The following is a 24875-nucleotide window of genomic DNA, read 5'->3' as shown; positions in this document are numbered from 1 at the left end:
GTTTTTTTTTTTTTTTTTTTTTTGGTGCTGTAGTTCAAATCCAAGACCTGGCACATGCTAAGTAAATGCTCTACACCGAGCCATGCCCCAACCCCTGGTTTCTCCATTTTCTAATTGAACTATTTCTTTGCTGGTTTTTATATTTTCAGATTCTTGGGATTAGGTACAGGGTGCTCTATCACTAAGCTATGTCCCCAAACCTTTTTATTTATGCACTAAGTTACCAAGGTTAGCCTTGAACTTGTGATCCTCATATTTGAATCTCCCAAGTACCTGGGATTACAAATGTGCATCACTGCACTTGGCTTACTTTTTCAGATACATGATTTGCAAATATTTTCTCCCAGTATATAGCTTTTTTTTCCCTCCCATTTTCCTAACAAGATTTTTGACAAAACCAAAAAATTTGGCTTTTATATCCAATATATTCATTTTTCATGTTATGGATCATATTTGGGGGATCAAATCTAAAAACTTTTTGCCAAGCTCTAGAAGGAAAAGACTGTCTTGTACATTTTTTTCTAACTATTTTATGGTTTTATGTTTTACCTTTAAATCTTTGATCTACATTGAGCTAACTTTTGTATAAAATGTGGGGTTTATGTTGAAGTTTGTTTCTTTGCCTATGGTTGTCCAAATGCACCAGCCCTATCTGTTGAAAGGCTTTCCTTCCTCCATGCATTTGCCTTCGCATCCTTACTAAAAATCAGATAAACAGGTTTATATGCTTCTATATCTGGGTTCTATAGATCAGCCTGTGCCACTGATTGGACTGACTGTCTAAAAGCAGCCACAATATCTTGGTTACTATACCCAAACAGTAAGCCTTAACATGAAGTACAATGATCCTCACATTTTATTCCTCCTTTTCAAAACTGTTAGAGCCATTCTAGAACTTTTGTCTTTTCACATACTTTTATGATATGGAGGTTCAGATCTCCAAAAACATTTTGTGGTTTAAAAAAATTTTCTTTTTTTTAAAGAGAAGGTCTCACTCTTTCCCAGACAGACTCTCCTTCCTCAGCCTCTAGAATGGCTGGAACTACATGAGGCATTTTTAGACATTTTTAAGTGCACGATTCAGTAGCAATAATTACATTAATAATTTTGTTAAAAAAAAACTATAACCTACTTTCAAATCTTTCATCACCCCAAAAAGAAATTTTAATTATCTTGAAAAGGTAACTTACAATTGCCCTTTTCCACCAGCCAATGATAACTTCTTATCTACTGCATGTCTGTACTGATTTTTGTACTCCAGGTACCTCATGAGAGTGGAGTCACACAACATTTGTCCTTTGTGACTGTCTTATTACACTTGCCATAATGTTTTTGTGGTTCACCCAGGTTATAGTATGTATCGGAATTTCATTACCTTTTCTTTTTTCTTAGGGACGCTGAGGATTGAACCCATAGCCTATGTAAGGCTAAGCACTTGTTCTACTACTGAGCTACACTCCTAGCCCCTTCCCCTTCTCAAGTCTAAATAATAATTAATTGTACATATATACACATACCACACTTTGTGAATCAATTTATTTGTTGATGGACATTTAGATAGTTTCATCTTTTGGCTATTGGGAATAATGCTATTATAAACACTGGTATACAAAAAGGGTTATGTAAGCATAGATGTTGCAAAGATTACATAAGAGGACAGTGTTAATAGGTTTATTTCAATGCATTTGAAAACACATGAAATAAATTAATTTCTACAGAAAAATACCAAATGTAATTCAAGTAGAAAGAGGACATTCAGAACATCCTACAGAAGTTGATTTACTTGAAAATTCGAGGTAAGCTTTGGCAATTTACTGACATATCTCAAAATAAAAAGTAAAAAGGGCTGGAAGTATAACTCATGGGTTAAGTACCCTTTGGTTCAATTGGAGTATCAAAAAGTAAAGGAAGTGATTCAATATCAAAAAGAAAAAAAAAAAACTCCTCAAATAAAATGCTAGAATCAAATGATCTCAAGAAGTGAATATTCAGGTAATCCTAATCTGGCTTCTCTTCCAGAGCTGAGGAAAAAAGAAAACTCCTCAGGTTATAATTATTAAACATTAATTTAACCTTGACATCAAAACTGTAACAAGGACATTCTTACTCATGAAATTGATGCAAAATTCTAACCAAGATATTAGCAAACTGAACCCAGTGATGTGTAAAGTAAGGAAACTATATTTCATGCCCAATTGGGCTTATGTCAGGAATGTAAATGATTTCCAGGCCCTAACTCCTGCAACAGGGTGACTGGCAGTTTTGTTCACTTAGAAAGAAAGAGCGACAAGTTGCAGCTAAGAGCATGAGAGCAATTAAGTGTCCAGTGCAGGGAACTTGTAAATATCCCAGTTGAGATGTCTAGCAGCACCCAAGGATCCTGCTGTGCAGTCCACCTATAGCTGGGCTGCAGATGGCACTGAGAATCCCCAGCACAGACATGGCACAAGTCTTAAAGTGGGATAGAATTACCCAGGGAAGCTGGGTGCAGCAAAGAAAGAAGAGGATCAGTGTTTAAAGAAGAGGACTCCCTAAAGAGGCTGGCCCAAGAAAAAGGGAAAGAAAGGAACAGGGAGGCAAGAAGGAAAGTGACTCAAGTCAGAACAATGAGAAAGAAAAGGAGCCTAAAGAATTCAGTCACTGGGATGCCGTGTGACAGGGAAGAAGCCAGACTGCTGGGGGATGACAAACGAATAGAGATGAGAAACAGAAATAGGGATTGCGGCCCTTGCTTACAAAAAGACTGGCTGAGGAGAGAAGCAGAGAGTGTGCAGGAGCCAAGGGAGAAGCAGATCAGAGATGGGCACATGTACAGACCACCGGACAGGAGGGTGGTAAGCAACAGAGAGGGTGGTGAGCAAAAACACAACAGCGTTCCCATCCTCCACATGCCAGAAAGGAAAAGATGAACTGTCCTTCAGTCACAGCCCTAAGGCATGAAGATACAACCACCACAAGTAGCTCCAAACCCATCCCAGGCAACTGCACCACCTGCTTCCAACACTGATAAAGCCCCAGCCCCTGTCCAGCAACCATGCTTCCAGGGCTAAAGGCAAACTGTTCCTTCCAAGTCAACCCATCCCTGACCTCCACATTGACCCCAAAATGAAGGAGGCAAGAGCAGGGAGTACTGAGGCCAGGACTTGGGGAACATGATCATGGAAAGTTCAAATGGGGCCATGAGTGTTGGACAGGAGGAAGGGCCCTGTGGATGAGGCCACGGACAGCAACACAGACACTTAGCACTACCCTTTTGGTCATATCCACAAAAAACTCGAGACTTGGGGAGGCCCTACAATCTGCACAGGAGCCACAAGTCAAATCCACATCTGTCCCACTGCAAGGCCTGTGCTCTCACACCCCACTACCCCCTGCCTTCTACAACCACCCCTCCTGCTTTAAACCCTAATTACAGTTTGGGAAACTTTTCCAACATCACTTCCCCCACTCTGGCTCTTATTGGTTAGAGGTGTGTCTGCTTCCTTTACACTCACATCATTCATTCCAGAACTGAAGCTCTTTGGCCCCAGGCTCTTTCATGGAAGTGATTAATGAAAAAATGAATACATGTGTAATCACCAAATGTGCTATGTGCCAACTTGCTTCCAAAGGGCCTTTAAATGTCCCTCACAAGGGATACATGATGTCCAAGGCACTCCTTAGCTATAGTTCTTACAAACGCAAAGCAACACTGTCCATTTTGTTTATCACAAGTTCCACATTACTGAATCTAGTCTCCACTGAAGAGATTTCACCATCATTGCATACCTGAAACCAAAAAGCATATCTTACCTGAATTTTGATGGGCCAGGTGAAATTACTGACATAAACAAAGAAAGTGATATTTGGGTGGTTTCGAAAATCAAACTTTTCATTAGAGAAACTGTCTTTGTACTCCTTAATGTTGGTTTTTGAAACAACAGGCATCTCTTCTCCAGCCTGGGTTCCAGCTATTAAGGAGAAAATAATGAAAATTAGGGACTTTTTTGGCAAGAGGTGGGGGATAGAATTTGCTCTTGATAATAATAATAGTATTTACTGAATAATCATAAAGTCATAGGAATAACTTTTATAGATTCTATCTCCCTTAATCCTGAAAACAATCTCATTATCCGTATTTAAAGATTAAGAAACCAAAGTTCCAAGAAAATAAGTAATTTGCCTCAGGCTGATTGGCCAGCAAGGAGTGTAGGTGGGATTTGAGGCTGGGCAGGCTGATTCATAATCCTGTGCCCCAAATCAGAATGGTTTTGACCAGGAACCCCCTACCACCTACCAACCCTGAAACTGTGAAATTACAGACACTAGCAGAGTCCTATTAACACATGCTATCACTCAATCTGCAACAATGCCTCAATTCCTTTGCATTTCCCTTTAACATCTATGTGGCAACGTTCCAGGCATATGTACCAGGAAGACTGGTTCAATCCTCATTTTCTAACCAGCAGTGGCCTCAAGTCTCCACAAGGAATTAGATGCTCAAGGTGATGCCTTCTGCTACCAGTTACCAGTATAGTTAAGTCCCCCATCCTCCTGTAACTCATTTGTTCCCAGATGGTTTTTCCTCATTCCAGATTCTCCCTCAGCCAGGAACTCAAGTGTGAATAAAGACTCACAAAATGCACTCTTTTCCATGTTGAGTTAAACTGTGGGACTACAGCCCCGCCTGTCATGTTTTCATTGAGATGGTCACTGAAAATCTTTTAAGCCCTAATAAACCCCCAAATGACAGCAAAGATTATATTCCTATATTATATTATACCAGTCTGATTAGTTTTTGTGTGGTCAAAAACAAGAGTATTGTAACAGCAGAGACGTTGACAAAACTGAGCTACCATTCTGTGACAACTGCCCATGTTCAAGCATTACATTGAGTACTTCCTTTATCATCTCATGTAATTCCTGCAATACTCTACATGGCAAGGTGTTTTTACTGTCCCATTTCCTACACAAGGAAAGTGGCTCAGAAAGCTACTTTCAACAGCACAGTGCAAGTAAATAATAGGCAGAATTGAACTCAGCTCTATTTGTCAAGTTATCATGTTATGCAGTGGTAATGTGTCCTAACCACTACATCAGGGTCATCAAGTCTTTAGTAAATCATAGTTAAGGCAAACCAGATAGCAACAGCTATGCTTTCAGAGTTTGGTTTAATTCCCAATGTATGGTTCTCTGTACCTATTAAAATCTCATTTTATTTAAACATTTCCATTTCTTGAAACTGAATCACTGATATTTTTCCCCTCTGAGTCATGGATCTGGATGTTGAGGACAGTGGCAGAGCAGTGACCACTGCAAGGGTGTGAGTGGGCGGGGGGGAGGGGGGGGGCAAGCCACTACTGAGCCTGAGCCATGGTAGGTGATGGCAGCTCTCACTTCATTTAATCTACATTGTTCTAGGAGGTAAATGTTGCTATGCTCACTTTACTGATGAACAATCCAGAGAGGGATTTGGACACTTGCTCAAGGTCTCATGAATAGTATATGCCAAAACTGGGTTTTAAAAAAAAATCCATCTGTCTGTCTCCAGAGCCTCTTTTCCCAACTCCTATGTTACAGTTCTCTACCCACAAACTCCACTCACAGTGTGTTTGCTAGATGTGTCTTTACCTGAGAAGCTGGCAGCCCAGGTGATATTGAGGTTGAAGTTTTTGGAGGCATTGATGAACATGTCCAGATCCCTGTTTTGCTGATGAGAGGTATAAATAAATAGATATATAATTCTACTATTCTTGACTTTCTCAACTACAGAATATTTTACAATGTTTCAAGAGAAATTTGTGCTTATAGAAGAGTTATAAAAATTCCTAAGCAATTTTCCTCAATATAAGCAACATACCCCATATAAAATTTCATTTCCCTCCCAGAAAAGAACACAGCATTCAATGCTTCTTTCAGATGCCTAACTGCATGAAAAAGTTCATTTTTAGAAGGGAGTTTTAAAATATGTTCTAAAACATGTTCTCATATGTAGAGAACAATAATTTATACCTTCTGACCTATGTCAGAGGAGCAAGACTCCTCAGGATCCTCTGGACAGCTGTTTCCAAATATCTGGAGCTCCCACTTACTAGGAAATACATGACCCAGTGCCTCAGTTTCAATGTATTTATTTATTTATAACTTAACCCATGTCTAAATTCATAAATTATAATACAGTACAAAATTTCTCCTATATGGAAATGGTCTTAAAAATTAGTATAAAACTGAAGCATACTAAACAATCATTTAATTATATTCATTCATGATATTATAACATTTTTCTTTTACTAAAAATATTATTTCAAGACAAATATGAATGAGTAAGCTTTCTTAACTCTGACAAACATCTTTACCCCTTAACAGATTCAGCATTTCAAGGGGCAGCCTAATTCATTTTGATTCTTAGTTTTAAATACTGAAAAACTTATCTATGAGGAATGTTGATCCAGATGGAAGAAGACAATGCTTGCTGTGCTACATAAATTCTAATACTAATTTTTAGTTTTCACTGAAACTTGACTAGTAAACTTCTCAGTCAGGGTGAATTCTTTCTGCAATCTCATTAGATGTTATATCTTACATTTTATACATTCTTAATTTTAAAAGATACTAAAACGGGTTGGAAAATTAAGGATGATGTTGTCTTAATATTTATTATAACACAAAACTAGAACAATGGAAATATATGCATATAATAATTTTTAAAATGTGATCTCCAAATAAGAGGTTTCTCTCACAAAGTAGTTACTTTTTCACTTATTGGGAAAACCTCACCTCCTGTTGCTGGCATCAATTGTTTCTTTCCATGATAAGGATCAAAAAAACTCAAAACCCTTGTGTTTTTGTAAAAGAGAGAACATATACATTTGGATATTTCTATTAAATATTCTGATATAACATAAATAGGGAAATGCAAAGAGATTTGGTTTGACAAACTTTGACTGTCAAGGTCTCTTTCCACTTTATTTATTTAGAAGTATTACGAATATTCTTCCATATTTATTTTTTAAAAATCAAATTTACATCATCAATTGTATCGTAAAAGGCTATGAGCATTTCTACCACTTGCTTATAAATATTAGGCAATAATAAATTTCATGTGTACCAGTTTTGCTGTAACTTTGTCCTAAAATGTTTTTTAAAAATTCCAGATAATACAGTTACTTAAATGACACACCTACACAGTTTTTCCAAAATGTCTTCATTTGTAGTCATCTATTACTTTTACTTAAAGGCCATTCACTGTTCTTCTTTTCATATTTTTATAATTTTTTTTAGTTGTCAATGGATCTTTATTTATTTATATATGGTGTGAGACTCGAACCCAAGTGCTCTTCCCCTGAGCTACAACCCCAGACATTGTTTTCATATTTTGAGATGGGGCCTTGCTACATTGCCCAGGATGGCCTGGAACACAATATTCTCCTGCGTCAGCCTCCTGAGTAGCTGGAACAACAGGCATACACCATCTTGACCAACAGTCATTCACTCATCTTAATTTTATCATTGAAATGGAATATTTAAAACAAATCTTACTTTCACTTAATAGTAAATATACCATACTATGGACTTTGTTCTGCCTTTTTGTTTTTGAAATTAGTTATTAGTGATAACATGTTAAAAAAAAAAAAAAGGAATACACATTTGTTTACAGTCACATTGTTTTCCATGTGTTACTTGTCACATTTATTGTGGCAGGATTTGTGATGGCAAATGGCTTTAGGTATGTCAGTGAGAAGAAACTTCCAAGGAATGACCTAAATAACTTAAGATCAAGTTTAATAAAATTTTTCCAAAGTATTAGAATGGGTATGGACTTTAGAGAGTTCATTAACAATACCACAGTTCAGTGGTAAAAGCTCATGCTTAGTAGGAAGTGGCCCTGGGTTCAAGTCCTAGCATGAAAAGATGAAGAAAGAAATTGTACAGATGCATCTTCATGTTCTAGAAGGTTTGCTTTTAAATGTCATGCTGTGTTGGCTCCTTTCTATTCTATCAATAGGTAATGTCTTTGGGCAGGATAGACTTTATAATTAATGAGAGTAGATATAAATGCACATTTCAAATAGTTGTTTTAAACCATGTGAATTACTTTCCGGCCAACTTCTTATTGGACCAACTAAACTTTTTTCTGTTTTACCTCCCAATGAGGCTTAGAATTCCTTCTAGAAACAGAAGTAACACCTAGCACCCCCTGTGCTGTCTGCTTATTCTTGTACCATGGTGTTAACGGATTTCAATCGGGATTTTATTTTCCTGTTTTGGACCCAGTACTTTTCTACTGCTGAGCTACAGCCCCAGCCTTTTATTTTATTTTTTATTTTCACACAGGGTATCACCAAGTTTCTGAGGCTGCCCTTGGACTTGTGATCCTCTGGTCTAGCCTCACAAGAAGCTTAGATTACAGGTGTGGGCCACCATCCAAGTCAGCAATTTTTTACGACTGATTTTTAAGCCCCAGTCCCTTCTGTGAGTAAGTCTGGGCTCTGCCATCTGCTCCCTAATGATGGCACTCCCTTTGCAGTCTCTTCTGTCTGGGGCTGTGATGAGCAGAAATACTAAGTATATGTGGTGTGAATGTCAGTCTGTGTATCAGGTTCTGGTAAATCTTATAACACTACTGCTCTTACTTTCTGGATGGAAAGGAGATAAAATGTCAACTCTAAATTTTTTTTTCCTGCACTTCTAAACATGCTATATACTGTACTCTACTCTGAAACTACTGTTAAAGCAGTACTTTTAGACAGGATGACCAAGAAAAAAAATCCTAACAAATTCAAAATAAATGAGTCAACTTTTAAAAATCTTACTTCATCAGGAGTAGCTACAAAATTGATGGCTGTGTAATAGCGATCATCTTCCTGGGAGAGGCTAAAAGTGAACTGATAGTCAATGAGAAGAGTATCTATGGAGAGAAAGAAATGCACATTTAAAATTAAAATAGAGCAAAAAAGAACAATTTGCTCAAGACACAGATTGCTGTTCTGAAAAACTCAATAGCCAAACTCTGACTTACCCATATCCAGGTTTTTCAAAGAAAACCAAGTCCTTCGGCAGCATCATTTTATTTGAGTTATCCATCAAACCCTCTTTATATAATGACCCTAGATGAGATTTGGCTTTAGCCTAACTCACTCACAAATGTAACTGAACATTTGTATGTGCTAAATTTTGCTTATGGATACAAAGACATAAGTTAATGGTGTGAAAGAAACTAAAACTCCATGGAAAATAGTTGCTTCCAGGTCTGGGCAAGGAATATGTGCCCTGGGTATTTTGTTGCAAAAGAGAAGAAAGCACTCAGAGACTAATGTGATATAGTTCAAAAAGAGTTTAATGCCCCAAACTGGTAATGTAATTTTAAAAATTTTAACAACTGAAACTTTATTTAATAATGGGCAAAGAACTTGAACAGACATTTCTCCAAAGAAGATACACAAATGGCCAATAAGCAGATGAAAAGATACTGAATAACACTGATCATTGGGAAAATGCAAATCAAAACCAAAATGAGATTACATCTCATCCCATTAGGATGGCTGCTATGAAAACAAAACAACAACAACAACAACAAAAAAAAAAAACCCAAAAACAAAAACAAAGAAAAAAACCCAGAAAATGACAAGTACTGGGGAGTGAAACTGGAATGCTCATGCATTGCTGATGAGAGTAAAAAACAGTGCAGTTTCTGTAGAAAAAAGTGCAGGGATTCCTAAAAAAAAAAATTAAACACAGTGCCAGCCTTGACTTCTATTTTTAGCTCTATATCCATAGATTTAACCATGTAATTTCTGTGGGATTTCAAGATAACCCAAATCCTAGAATTCTTCCTTCATTCTTCAATCAGTCTCTCTCTATCTCTATCTCTCTGAAAAGCATGATAAGATGTTGAGGGAGGAGGGCTGGGATTGTGGCTTAGTGGTACAGTGCTTACCCAGACGTGCGAGGCCCTGGGTTCGATTCTCAGTACCACATAAAAAATAAATAAATAAAATAAAGGTATTGTGTCCAACTACAACTAAAAAAATAAATATAAAAAAAGAAAAAAGATGTGAAGGGAGGAAAAGAAAACTGAGAGAATGGTTCTAAAGCCCTCAGTTAATAAGTGGTAATGGTCAAGGAAGGTGGTATGTAAACAGACTTTAATATGGTGTCATTGGAAGATTACTGGTGATCTGGCCAGGGAAGAAACAAAAATCCAAATGTATTAGGTCATAGAAAGAAAAATGAGAGTCAATGAAATTAAAAACAAACAACAAAGAACACTTCATAACAAAATGGTTTCAATATTGCTAAAAATAAGAAACCCTGCCTTTTCTTTGGGTTTACTGGAATAGACAATAAGATGACACTTTCTAATAAGAATTTTGAATTTCTTATTCATTCTATAGGGCAGGTATTAGCATTACATGAGAAAATTTAATTTCAAAGGAAGATAGAAACTTCCCCAAGTTGGTAATAGATATGAATTCAAGTTTGCTTGAATAAAAGCAAAGTTATACTCTAAAAAAAAAAATTTAAGCACAGCATTACAGATGATCTAGCAGTTGCATTTCTGGATACACACCCAAAAGGACTGAAAGCAAGATCTCACATGGATATTTGTTTACCATGTTCATAGCAGCATTACTCACTATAGCCAAAAGATGGAAACAAGCCATGCTCACTAAGGAATAGATAAGCAAAATATGGAATGTACAATCAGATATTATTCAGCCATAAAAAGAAAAGGAAGTCTTACATACACTATAACATAGATGAACCATGAAGACCTCACATCAACTATAAGAAGTCAGCCCCAAAAAGAGAAATACTATGTTTCTACTTAGAGAAGATACCCAGAGAGGTCAAATTCATAGGAACAGAAAAGGACAGGTGGTGACTGGTGTCAGGGGGGAGGAGGAAATGGAGAGTTGTTGTTTATTTTTTAACTGTTTCAGAAACTGCCAAATGGCTTTCCAAAATGGCTATACCACTTAACATTAAATAAGCAATACATGAAGGTTCCTATTCTTCAACACCCTTGCTGAAATATGGTGTTAGCTTTTCTTCTCTCCAATGAGAAATAGATTCTAATGTGTATGATCACAAAAATTTCAGTGATATGTCTCTGCTTCCAAATTTCAACCTTTAAGAAATGATTATAGGTCTGGGGTTGTTGCTAAGTGGTAGAGCGCTTGCCTAGTACATGTGAGGCACCAGGTTCAATCCTCTCCACCACATAAAATAAATAAATAAAGGTATTGTGTCCATCCACAATTTTAAAAATATTTTTTTAAAAAAAGAAATGAGGGGGCTGGGGTTGTGGCTCAGCGGTAGAGCGCTCGCCTAGCATGTGCAAGGTTCTGGGTTCAATCCTCAGCAACACATAAAAATAAATAAATAAAATAAAGATATTGTGTCCAACTAAAAAAAATAAATATTAAAAAAAAAAGAAATGAGGGCTGGGGTTGTGACTCAGAGGTAGAGTGCTCACCTAGCATGCGTGAGGCACTGGGTTCAATCCTCAGCACCACATACAAATAAAATAAAGATGCATGGTACTATCTCTACTTTTTTGTATTTGCTAAGAGTTGCTTTGTGGCATATTATATGGTCTATTTTAGAGAAGGATCCATGTGCTACTGAGAAGAAAGTGTATCTGGTTGATGCAGGTTGAAATATTCTGTAGGTGTCAGTTAAGTCTAAGTTATTGATTGTATTATTGAGTTCTATAGTTTCTTTATTCAACTTTTGTTTGGAGAGAAGTGTGTTAAAGTCACCCAAGATTATTGTGTTGTGGTCAATTTGACTCTTGAAGTTGAGAAGAATTTGTTTGATGGACATAGCTGCATCATTGTTTGGGGCATATATATTTATGATTATTATGTCTTCTTGGTGTATGGTTCCCTTGAGCAGTATGTAAAACCAAATGCCAAACATTTTCTCTGATATAAGGAGGCTGATTCATAGTGGGGTAGGGAGGGGGAGAATGGAGGAATAGATGAATTCTAGATAGGGTAGAGGAATGGGAGGGAAAGGAAAGGGGCAGGGGGTTAGCAAGGATGGTGAAATGCGATAGACATCATTATTCAAAGTACATGTATGAAGACACGAATTGGTGTCAACATACTTTATTACAACCAGAGATATGAAAAATTGTGCTGTATATAATAATTGTGCTGTATAATAAGAATTGTAATGCATTCCACTGTCATTTATTTTTTAAAAATAAAAAAACAAATAAAATAAAGATATTGTATCTACCTATAACTAAAAAATAAATATTAAAAAAATGAATAGTTCTGCAGTTTCAATGATATCAAAGGATACTATCCACAATGATCTGAAATGATTATTAAAATATTCCAACCCTTTTCCAGTCTGGTGAGGCCAGATTTGCAAATATTTTCTCTAGCCTATTTTGATTTGTTTTGAATGGTGTTTGTTTAAATAGAAGCCTGAAATTTGGATAAAGTCTCATTAATTAACTTTTTCTTTAAGAATTATGACATTAGAGCTATTCGATCCAACAGAGCAGATACGTTAACTCCTTTTTCTGGATCCACAATCTGGCATACCAGATTGTATACCAGATATTGTGGATTGCCACAGGGGGAAAAAATCCATCTATCCATAAATGGTCACCTTGCCAGATTCACATTTCACTCTAAGATAATCATGTGATGTTTTATTTTAAAAACTTGTTCCTAAAGAAGTAGTTAACACAAATCAGCTCCAGAAAGAATGATGAAATTTCATCTATATTTTAAGAATTCTGTTTATTATCGATATTCTCAGATATGAAATGTTAGATATCCTCAACCAGGTGGTTGCAAATGAAGTAAGGTTTCGAGAACATAAACAAGGAAATCCAGGGGTGCATGACTCTGTATTGGCCTCTGCTATCTTCTACAAACATTACCATAAACGTGGCCACTTAAAAATAGCTTAAAATAGGCAAACCCACCAAGTCAGGGAACAATTGCATGGTGGTAGCGCTTACCATTCTCAAACCATGTTGTAGAAAATAATGGAGTTTTACAGAACTACTACTCCTTTTAGAAATTAAGAATTACAAAAATACTTACAATAACACGTTCCTTTGAGAGGATTTCCCTGGTATCGATTTTCTACCTCACATCTAGGAGGAAAAAAAATGTAATTATTTTTTCTGTTATTTAATATGGAATCTACATTCATTTTAAATCAAGTAGATCCTTTTACATAGACCACAACCAGTTTTGAGTCCTGATAATTACAGTCTTCACCATTATTTATATCAGATGGATTAAGAGGAGTGTGCCTGAATTTTCATACAGATTGCCCATCGTTCCACCACCACTATATAAAAACAATGAATAAACATTTGCCAACGCACAGGAGATAAATCCAAATGTCATAAACCTAGATCCTATTTATTATAATGAAAAGCACATTTTCACATTCCTGTGAACTTCATGTTCTTCTAAAAATGCAACCAAAACATTTTTCAAATATTCATTTCTTTCCTGTACTCCCTCAGTAAACTGACCCTGTTCTTTACACCCAAATGAGAAAAAACTAAATACCAAGGATCACTTAAAAAGTAACTAACACTCTTAAACAAGTACTGGCTAGCCTGGAGAGAATATAATTTCCTCTTAAAATGAATATTAATTTCTCCTTAGATGTCATTTACAAACTCAGCGAAACCCATCTCCCTCTCCACAAAGCCAACTAGCAAGCAAAGTGGCTATGAAGTTCACAGGAAGGAGGGAGAGCTGTGGGAAACACTTTTCCCAGGTCAAATGAGCCAGGGACGCTGCCCTTTCATCCAGGGAGATGACAGGCATTTGTCTCTATCTACAACTTCTAGAAATCACTTGAAAGTCCTCCACTGCATGCCACATCATGTCTTTGCTGTTTCCCCCAATAGAGGGCAACAGTGACTAATTTTGCTCTCACATTTTTCTGTGAAAAGGAACCTAGATCTGAAATTTAAATTTAATCTTTGATTAGACTTTTCTTAACATATTGGCTTTGGGGAAGCATGAAATTGACAACCATGTACATTTATATAAACTATAATATAATCTATGAAGTGTTCATAGACCAATTCTTTGCTGAATAATATCCATGTTACTGGTGACATTCTTTAAGGAAAATGAAGTTTGCCAATGATGATGTATCTGCACATATCAGCTCAAGATTTTCACACTAAACACATCTCTCTTAAGTCTCTTCCTGAGAGAGTGGATAAGCCTGGCTACGTGTTTCATGAGGTTTTCTACTATAGCAGATAGGAATATGTTAATTGGGGAAAATCTCTCTTGTTGCAACTCTCCAGGATACTAAAAACAATTACTGCTACTTCCCCTATTGGGAGATGGGGAAACTGAGTCTTGGCATGGTTCTGTGATCTGTCTCAAAAGATCCTGCTCAATGGAAGCACAGCCAGGTCTGAAACCCAATGCTGTTTGACGTTAAGCCGCATCCTTATGGACAGAGACTTGAAGCCTTCCCCTTGAAGATGATAAACACACTTCACCAAAAGAAGGGCAGAACAGGAGGGATGTGTGCAAGGCAAGAGAATCACCCACTATCAGAGAAACAAAATGCCAAAGAAACACAAAGAAGCACTGGTTCAACACCAGTTCTTCCAACTCCATCCCTCAGAAAAAGTGCAAATTTCTAATGGTAGCTGCTAAGTTAAAGGATTAGCAATCCAGGAAATGTCAGTATCAAACACTTTTTTAAAAATGTGAATTAAAGAGTCTTTTAAGAATTGCTACTGAAAATCCCTAAGCTTGGGGGTTGACTTGTCAGAAGCAGAAAGGGCAAAATTTCAAACTAATCTCTGGAGGGATCACTCAGAATCCATGGCAACAAAGCACAGGGAAGGGGCAGCTCCCCAGGCTAGCTTCCTAGCCCCTGTGCCATCTCTGGTGGTAGAACAGATACTCACAGCTGGCATTCATCTCCCTTGACACCCTTGGTGGTACAGAAGCACTTGCCCGTGTTGGTATTGCACAGTGAGGCATGTCCATTGCACTTACATGCTGGAGAAAAGGAAAAAGCACACAGGATACATCTGGCTTACTATCAGAGACTTTTCCCAAAACAAATAATTTTATCTGAATCAGGATTGTAGGAAGTCACACTAAAAAAAGAATATTTAGTAAGTAAGATTCACAATTTTCAAGTAATGATTTAATTCTAATAATGTTCAACATTAAAGGAATTCAAGCAAAAGGACCGTAAGAAAGATAAAGCTGGTTCCGAACCACCACCAGCAGAGGCAATCTCTATTTTGACCTTAAAACTGACACTCTTTCTCAGTATTATGATTCTTTCATTTGTTCAGTGAATATTTATAATGCATTTCCAGCAAGCTGGGTGCTGGGTCCCTTCCCCCATGGAGATGCTCAGGTTGCTGATTGCCTTCTAGGAGGAGGTTGGCCAGACTGTCCTCTGCCTTAGCAGATGAATGTTCTCCAAGTGGGCCACATGTTAAAACCCTCAGGGACTCAGAAGTGAGGGACCCCCGATGGCAAGGGGAGCATTTAAGATCCTTCATCACTCATCAACCTTATCTTGCCTTTTCCTTTGCTTTTATAGAAAACAATCTTCCCATGTCCCTCCTACAGCCATCTCAGCACACCTCTGCCTAACTTTACCCAACAGTTAATTATGAGCTGTGACACATTTTATACTCCACTGAAATAAATGCAAAAGTCTCTGTGCCCAACAACTTTTCCCTTTACACCCTGATTTTCTGTAAATAAAGTAAAGAAATACTTTTTTTTGGTGGGGGGGGGGGGCTACTGGGGATTAAACCCAGGGGCACTCAACCACTGAGCCATATCCCCAACCCTTTTTTGTATTTTATTTAGAAATAGGGTCTCACTGAGTTGTTTAGGACCTCGTTAAGTTGCTCAGGCTGGCTCTGAACTCACAATCCACCTGCCTCAGCCTCTCAAGCTACTGGAATTATAGGCATGTGCCACCATGCCTGACTAAAGGTGCAGTTTAAAAATAAATACAGCCAAGTTCAAAGCCAGCCTCAGCAACTTAAATGAAACCCTAAGCAACTCAGGGAGACCTTGTCTCTAAATAAAAACATAAAATAGGGCTGGGGATGTGGCTCAGTGGTTGAGTGCCCCCGAGTTCAACCCCATTACCAAATAAATAAATAAATAAATCCCAAGAAGTGGGGGGAAAAGAGAAAATCTGTAAAACAGAACAGTACAGAGTTTACTAGAATACATGGTGGAGCAGAAATTAAGTGTCGACTCTTGCTCTGCTGAGTGTGTAGGGCAGTGTGTTAGTGAAAAGCAGAGGCCTAATGTCTGTTTTCCTGAGTTTGAATCCACTGTCCTCCACCTTAGCCCTTCTGGAATTCTAGGCATGCTACTTAGCCTTTCTGAGTCTTCTTCCTTGTCTATATGATGAGGCTAATAATAGCACCTATCTAAAAGGGTTGCTGTGAGATCTTGGGCAGGCTATGTGACTTCGGGGATGACAAAGGTCCCTTTGTCTCCAAAAACTGTCAGTACAAAGCTTTGTACACATTTACCCCTCAGAAGTGTTATGTTTTGATTACTATTAAATGGATAAAGTGTATGCCACCTGAAACATGACCTCAATACATCATAGCTGCTATCCTTAGCTAAGGACTACACCATTATAAGAGGAAATACACTGAAGACTTGGTATCATTCAGTATTTTAAAAACTATACTTGTATTGTATCTAGAAAATAAAGCAATCTGTAAGTTCTAGAACAGTATACTAAAGCCCTATAGATGTCACAGAGGAAAATTTGATTTTTCTAGATAGTAGTTGCAGATATGGGGATGTTTGCTTGGAGATACAACCAAGTCAGTAGTTAAGGTCAGCACTACTGAATGAGGTTCCAGCTTATGCACATCTGTGAGATCTTGGGCAGGCTATGTAACCTTGGAGATGATAAAGATCCCTTTGCCTCCAAAGGCTGTCAGCACAAAGCTTTGTACACATTTACTCCTCAGAAATGTTATGTTTTGATTACTATCAAATAGATTAAGTGTATTCACCTATAAATGTTTTTACTGAACACTTTTAATCTGCACAAGACACTTTATTTAAGAGTAAAAGGGGAGCTGGGGTGTAGCTCAGTGGTACAGCACATGCCTAACATGCTGAGACACTGGGTTTGATCCTCAACACCACATCACAGCCACATCAATGTTTATAGCAGCACAATTCACAATAGCTAAACTGTGGAGCCAACCTAGATGTCCTTTAGCGGATGAATGGATAAAAAAAAATGTGGCATTTATACATAATGGAATATTACTCAGCACTAAAAAAGAATAAGATCATGGCATTTTCAGGGAAATGGATAGCATTAGAGAAGATTATGCTAAGTGAAGTTAGCCAATCCCAAAAAACTAAATGCCGAATGTTTTCTCTGATATAAGGGGGGTGACTCAAAGTGGGGTAGGGAGGGAGAGCAGGGGAGGAAGATTACCTCTAGATAGGGAATAAGGGTGGGAGGGAAAGGGAGGGAGGGAGAAGGGGAATAGCAAGGATGGTGGAAGGAGACGGCCATCATTATACAAAATACATGTATGAANGCCCAAGAGTTTGGGGATAACCTAAGCATCATAACTAGACATTTCCTCAAACAAATAACAACAACTACAACAACAACAACAACAAAAAAAACAGATGAGAAAACTGAACTCCAGGGAGTTGAAGGGACAGACAAAATAGCTAGACTGCCACTCTATCTTGGCTTGCCTGGGATGAGATTCTGAAGTGTCATAAAAAGAAGCCTGGAGGTGGAATATGAGGAGAAAGTAGAGATGTCCTTTCTTATTTATTTTTCCCATTCAGAACTTGAGGATTCTTTCAACTAGAAGACTACTCTAATAGCCAGGTACAATGGTGCACGTCTGTAATTCCACCAACTCAGGAGGCAGAAGCCAAAAAACTGCAATGTTAAGGCCAGTCTGGGCAATTCAGTGAGACTCTGTCTCAAAAACTAAAAATGTCTGGAGTTGTCATTCAAAGATAAGGCACCCCTGGGTTCAACCTCCAAAATCAGATGGCAAGGGGAAGAGGATAGTCTCGTAATAATTTTCAGTTGGAAACTAGAACAAATCCAAAATCAGTTCATTGATTATACATTTCCCTTTAAAAAACAATTTAGATTCTAACAATAAAATGGTTGTAATATTCCAACCATTTAGATTACCACTTGTATGCTTCATCTACCATGAATGAGGAAACATGGGACTACTGAAATCTTTAAAATACACTAGAAGGGCTGAGTGCAGCTCCTGGTTTAAAACCTGTGTGTGGTTTTTCAGGCCTAACCAGAGGCTTGATGTAGTGGCCTCAGGGGACAGCTGCCCTCCTCTCAGCAAACTCAGGGCACAGCCAAGTATTTCAGTCTCTGTAGGAGGTGCAGTCAAGGACTTGGGCCTCCAGCCAGTCACTCCTCACGTGCACCTTCATTCCCACAGGTCTTCCTCCAAAGCCTCCAGCACAGGTTGGCTTCAGGGCCTCTGCTGAGGCTTATTTAAGGGGGCTGGGGTGGGGGGTCTGAAAATACTTTCTTCACTCTGACTCAGAGCCCAGGACTTCCCCACTCCCAGTCCTTACTCCCTCCCTCCCCACAGCCTCAGGGTCTACACTATCGCTGGGAAGGTGCCCTCCATGGGGAGCCGCTGACCACCAGCGCTGAGCCTCCGACTCTCCATTGCTGCACTGTTCCAACAGGGAAGATGGAAATGGGGAAGTCAGCATTTTTCTGGTTTGGGCCCCTTGCTTATCCCATGGCTCAGTGTGGTTAAGGGTTTAACTCTTTCACTGTTGAGCTGCTGCTTCACCAGGCTACTCTCACATCCAACAGTTCACCTTTCTCTTCCAACTCAGCTGAGCTCCTGACAATATGACTTAAAAAGAAATGCAGCATCCAAAGCCAAGTGGCTTTTCTCCTCCTAGGTACTCAAGTCAGAGAAGTCCTGTGTTCCACCTGACTTGCACTCAGCAAGTCTGACCCACACTACTTACGCTGGCATTTGCCTCCATTGGTGGGATCACCATAGAAGCCAGATATGCAGGTCTCGCAGTGCTTGCCCGTGGTCAGGTTCTCACACTTCTCACAGATGCTCTGGTTGATGCACTTGCTGTGGCCATTGCACTGGCAAGCTGAAAGGAAAAGGATTTTAGGAGCCTCTATCATGGCAGAACTGGGTTCAGGGAGTTCCATGAAATTTATCTGCATCTGTAAGTTCCCAATGCCTCTAAAACTCAAATCATCAAACTAGCTGGGCATGGGGGTATTTGCCTATAATACCAGCTATTGGGAAGGCTGAGGCAGAAAGATCTCCTGAGCTCAGGAGCTTGAGGCCAGCCTGCACAACACAGCAAAACTTGTCTCAAAACAAAACAAATAACAAAAACAGAAAAAAATCATCAAAACTTACCCACCAGAAACTAATTTGAGAAATAAGACCAAACTGTCAAAACCAAGTTATTGCAGAAAAATGAGATATTAAGGCCCTCAATCTGTAATTTTCTTATATATTATGTCATTATCTGGTTTTGGTAGCAAGTTACACACTGGCTTTATAGGATGAATTTGGAAGAGTTCTTTCCCTTTTCATTTTATGAATTAGTTTGAGAAGTATTTGTATTAATTCTTCTTTAAAAGTCTGGTAAAATTCAACTGTGAATCATCTTGTCCTTGGCTTTTTTTGTTGTTGTTTTTGGGAGATTATTACTGCTTCAATCTCATTGCTTGTTATGTCTCTATTTATGATATTTACATATTTTGGTGCAATTTTGATAGGTAATACGTATCTACAAATTTGTCCATTTCTTCCAGATTTTTCAGTTTATTGGCGTATAGTTTTTTAAATAGTCCCTAATAATCCTCTGAATTTCAGTGGTATGTGTTATAACATCCCCTTTTTTGTCGCTAACTTTTTTTAGTTTGGGTCTTCTCTTTCTTTTGGTTAGTTTGGCTAAGGGTTTCTGAATTTGTTTATTTTTTTCAAAGAACCAACACTTTGTTTCACTGATCTTTTGTGTTATACTTATATAATTTATTTTATTTCCATTCTGATCCTTATTATTTCTTTCCTTCCATTGAGTTTATATTGTTTGTTCTAATTTCTAAGTCCTTGAGGCGCATCATTAGGATGTTTATTTGAGATCACTCTGTTTTTCTAATGTGGGACTTTACAACTATAAACTTCTCTCTTATAACTGCTTTTGCATTGTCCCATAGGTTCCATTTTCATTTTACCCTAGGAATTTAAACATTTCCCTTATGATTAATTCAATGTCCCGGTTTCCATTCAAAAGTATATTGGTTCATATCCATTTATTGTGTAATTTTTGCAGTTTTTCTTGCATTTGAATCATAATTTCATTTCATTATGATCTGATAAGATGTCAGCAATTAATTCATTTTTTAAAATTCATTAACATTTGCTTTACAACATAAAATGTGGACTATGTTGGAGAAGTTGTGTGTGCTGATTAAAAACAACATGTATTATGCAACTGTTAAATATTCTCCTTCCAGCATTTTTCTATACAATTTTGTAGTTTTGATATTAATATTCAATTTTGAGTTTTTAAACTTAGATCAAAATTATTTTACATTTAATCTATCATGAACAAAACTTGATGATGATTTTTATGAATTATAGCACTTATTTAACCATCCCCTCAAGTTCTAATATTTTGTTTGCTTTCAAATTAGAAAAATAACCAACTTTACATATAAGCATTTCCAGAGCAGAGATTACTAAGGCTCCTGATTGACATGGCATATAAACCCTGACCTCTCAAAGACTGCTTGAGACAGCTATGCAGGCTGTGCACTGCAGAACATGGGAATGTTCACATAAGGTACAACCTGCACCACTGTAACCACAATCTCTGATTCTTTAGATTTTGGTTCATCAACATGAGGTGGTTTTCTCACATCCTGAAAAATTTCTATATCCTTGCACATGTTCTATTTACTCACCTGTTAGCTACACCATCTATGTAGGTACTTGAGGTGTAAAACTTAAAATATTGTACCACAATTACTTAAGATATGTAGGATATGCATTTTGTTCCCATGAAGATGAGCAAAGGGTAAAGTACAATACATGTATAAAATTACCTAAAAATTATGTATGAAAAAAACCTCTATTCTGGTTCAAGAACAAAAGATACAGAAAATGCTTCCTTCTTCCTTTTCAAAATACCACTGAATTACATGGGGGAAAAAAGTGAAAAAGAGTGCTAAATCAGCGGAAGTGTGAAATAGAAGAGAAAGGTACTATTAGAAGTACTGAGAGACACTGCTGAAGTATTCAGGAATGTCTAGAAATTATAAAGCAGAATGGGCCAATCAGAAAGAAAAGAACTGAGACACCTGTATCTTAAGGTAAGAAAAGGAAGGTACTGCCAATCTGACTAGATGAACTTTACTAGTGGACACCTGAAAAACTCAGTGGAGGCTGGAAGCAAAGGAGGCCTCAGCAGACTGGTAGGCAACAGAAATGGCACATGACCTGCTCTGTATCAGTTCCTCAGCTGGCTGAGGTGTGGGTTCAGGGGCAACAGTGGGAAAGAATAGTTCTGGGTGGAACAGGGGTGAGAAAGAAGGAGAGTGTAGGGTCAGAAAAATATCAAGGCAATATATCAGCTATCTTTAGGTTGCCAGAACACCAAATGGTAGAGGCACGGGCACAACCATGATTGTGCCAAATGTATCCAGGCACCTGGGTCCACTGCTTCTGACCTGGGTCCACTGCTTCTGAGAGAGGAGCACAAACCATTCAACAGCTGTAAAAGCAGACCAGAGCTAAAAAGTCCCGAGGTTGGGCTGGGGTTGTAGCTCAGTGTAGAGCGCTTGCCTCACAAGCATGCACTGGGTTCAATCCTCAGCACCACATAAAGATAAATAAATAAAAATAAATATATTGTATCCATCTACAACTGGAAAAAAAAAAAAAAGTCCTGAGGTTGGGGATAGGGATGTAGCTCAGTGGTAGAGTGCTTGCCTAGCATGCATGAGGCACTGAATCCTCAGCACCACATAAAAACAAATAAATAAAAGTCCTGTGTCCATCTTTAAAAAAAAAAAATGTCCTGAGGGTAGCTGGCTGCTCCCTTAGGAACTCATCCCACACCTTCACAACAGTTCAATAAACACCACTGCTAACCAATACTGATAAATTTACATGGTCAATTACAAATGCAAATCAATCTTAAGGATTCAAAATTTTAAGAAAATGCTCTAACCACATGCAACTGCAGGATAAATACTCAAAAAAATAATAATAAAATAACCCTGAAAGAGGGCTTAATGGAAGAAACAAAAGAGAATAAAAAATACTAATTTTAGTATATTTAAAGAGGCTTAAATAATTGAATCCACAAAAGAAATCAAGCTCTAAAAATACCCTCACAAAATTTAGAGCACTTATAAAAAGAAAAAGGATATGTGAAATAAAATTAGACATGTGAAAACAATCCTCAATAGATTATAAGGAGGATACACAAGGCTAACAAGTTGAGTGTAAGAAAATATTATGACCCATATTTCAACAAATTTGAAAACAGATGAAACTAACAAATTCTTTAAAAATCACAGGTATTAAAACTGACTCAAGAAGAAACAGAAATTCTGAATAGACTTATAACAAGTAAAGAGATCAAATAATTTAAAATCTTAGCACAAAGAAAGGCCCAAGATTGGATGATTTCACTGGTGAATTCTATCAAAATTTAAAGAATTCTTGGCAATTAATTAACTCTTCCAGTAAAAAGAGTTGTTTTTTTAAAAATGTCCATGATGTGTTTTTATGTAAAAAGAAAATTATAAAGCAGTAAATATAATATCCCTAGTATAGTACATAAAAATATAAAAAGTATATTTTATATTAAAATATATAAATGAATATGTCTGGAAGTATCTATATTAAATTCTGAAAAAGTATTTATAAAGACCTGAGTGGGGGCTGGGGTTGTGGCTCATTCATAGAGTGCTCACCTAGTATGTGTGAGGTACTGGGTTTGATCCTCAGCCACACATAAAAAAATAAATAATACAAATAAAGGTATTGTGACCATCTACAACTAAAAAAAAAAAAAAAAAATTTAAAAAAAACTGAGGAGAGGGGGACTCCAGGTTTTATTTTGTATACAGGTATAATATTTTTATAAAGCACATATTATTTTATAAGAAAAGTTAGTAAGATAACTTACATGAATTTCCTCAATATTTTTGTTAACTGACATTAAAACTATTTTTAAATGAAACTATCTTTTCTCCTAAAATGGTGTGTTAACTTATATTTTTCACTTAAAAGAAATTCATATGAATGGTGTAGCTTTCAAGTTTGTATTCTTTATAAACAGGTAATGAATAACTTGAATTTGGATATGCAGGCATCTTACCTGGACAGTGAATGAAAGACCAGTTGTATCTGCTGTCCTCTAGACACATGCTGGAATTCAGAAGGGGCTGTGGATAGGCAGTTCCAGCAGAGGCCTGTGGAGGCATCTTCACTGGTCCTTTGTAGGATCCCTCCATGCATTTCCCTTTCCCAGTGTTGCTGGGATCAGTACACCAGCCACAGCCTGGCTGCTCCAAGCAATGACTGCAGGTGCAATAGCCTGAACAGTTTTCAGCTGTTTAAAAACATACACACACACACACACACACACACAAAAAAAAAAAAAAAAAACCCTCAATCCATAGATATATCTGAATTCATTACATTTAAATAAACTTTTCTTTAACAGACTAACTTCAGTGAGTCCAAATCACTACTCTATAGTGACCATTTAAAGGAGACAACAAATTTAAAGAGCTCAATAATTTGCCCAACACATAACAGGTATCACTCCTTCCACTCTCAATCCCAAGATGCTGGAGGCAAAAGGAACTTCAGAAGGTTTTTACTGGAGAGCAATTATTTAATGAATTAGGTGAGTAAAAGGTAGAAACATTACATGGATTGAATAATATGACCTTGGAGTTGGAAAGCTAATTTCTATATTCTGTGTGCCAGCTTAGATTTACTTGACTACATGTATCACTGTGCAATTCTGTATGCAGGTTCTCATCATGCAGGACTAGAAGACTTGAGTAGAAGGTCAAATCCAACTAGTCTGAAAAATGTCCCATGCCATGCCAAGTACTGTTACCATGCCAAGAATTGTCACTACATGCCAGGCACTCAAGAGTGCCAGAACTCCCTTTTGCACTCACGGGGACAGCTGCTCATGGTATACCACTCCATACACTGGCCGAAAGGGAAGGAGGCCACGTAGGCGTTGGAGTCCACACACTGCTTCATGTTGCTGCACCACATGCACTCAGAGCTGCTGCTGGTGCACTCCCCACACGCAGTCCGCAAGGCACACGGCGTCCGGCATTGCTTGGCACTGTGGTTTGCTGGGAATTAAACCCAAGAGGGACATTTAAGACCTCCCATTATGTCAGCTAAGGTCAGAGCCATTTCAAATATTGGTTTGTAGCCCAACAGTGTGCCATGAACTCAATTCAGGCACTACATGACACAGTGAAAACAGATCATATTGGAGCCATCATGTACTACTTAGTCAAGGTATTAACACACTAGGGGAGGAAATGGACCTTCTATTCAGAGAGCATTGAGGACAAAGGTGAAAGAACAAGAGAATCTTTCAACAAAAGCAGAGTCTTACATAAGGGGACCCTGAAGGAATTTTACAATCCACCTGAACATGTAAAACCCTATGTTTATGAATTTGAGTGTAAGTAGGATCACAGCATTCATTAAATTCATCAAAGCATTCTGCATTCAAAAAGGCTGAAAAGCTCACCTACAATTTAGAAACCTTGTTTTAAGATAACTTCTACAATGCTATGAATTATCTTTTATA

The 24875-nt window shown here is 37.6% G+C and overlaps 1 protein-coding gene across 1 annotated transcript in view; it reads right to left on the bottom strand.

Moving 5' to 3' along the window:
* Window positions 1–24875, bottom strand: part of Atrn (attractin) — a gene marked incomplete at its 5' end in the record, with an annotated part of 149165 nt that overhangs the window by 27045 nt on the left and 97245 nt on the right. Inside the window, 8 exons of the mRNA XM_015488038.1 lie at window positions 3793–3950; window positions 5611–5689; window positions 8793–8887; window positions 13053–13105; window positions 14909–15002; window positions 19005–19142; window positions 23403–23636; window positions 24220–24405. Of these exons, the coding sequence (XP_015343524.1) occupies window positions 3793–3950; window positions 5611–5689; window positions 8793–8887; window positions 13053–13105; window positions 14909–15002; window positions 19005–19142; window positions 23403–23636; window positions 24220–24405 (1037 nt within the window). The remainder of the gene's footprint in view (window positions 1–3792; window positions 3951–5610; window positions 5690–8792; window positions 8888–13052; window positions 13106–14908; window positions 15003–19004; window positions 19143–23402; window positions 23637–24219; window positions 24406–24875) is intronic.

Source organism: Marmota marmota, unplaced genomic scaffold (genome assembly GCF_001458135.2).
Source record: "Marmota marmota marmota unplaced genomic scaffold, marMar, whole genome shotgun sequence".
NCBI lineage: Eukaryota > Metazoa > Chordata > Mammalia > Rodentia > Sciuridae > Marmota > Marmota marmota.
This window is presented reverse-complemented; position numbering and strand designations above follow the sequence as displayed.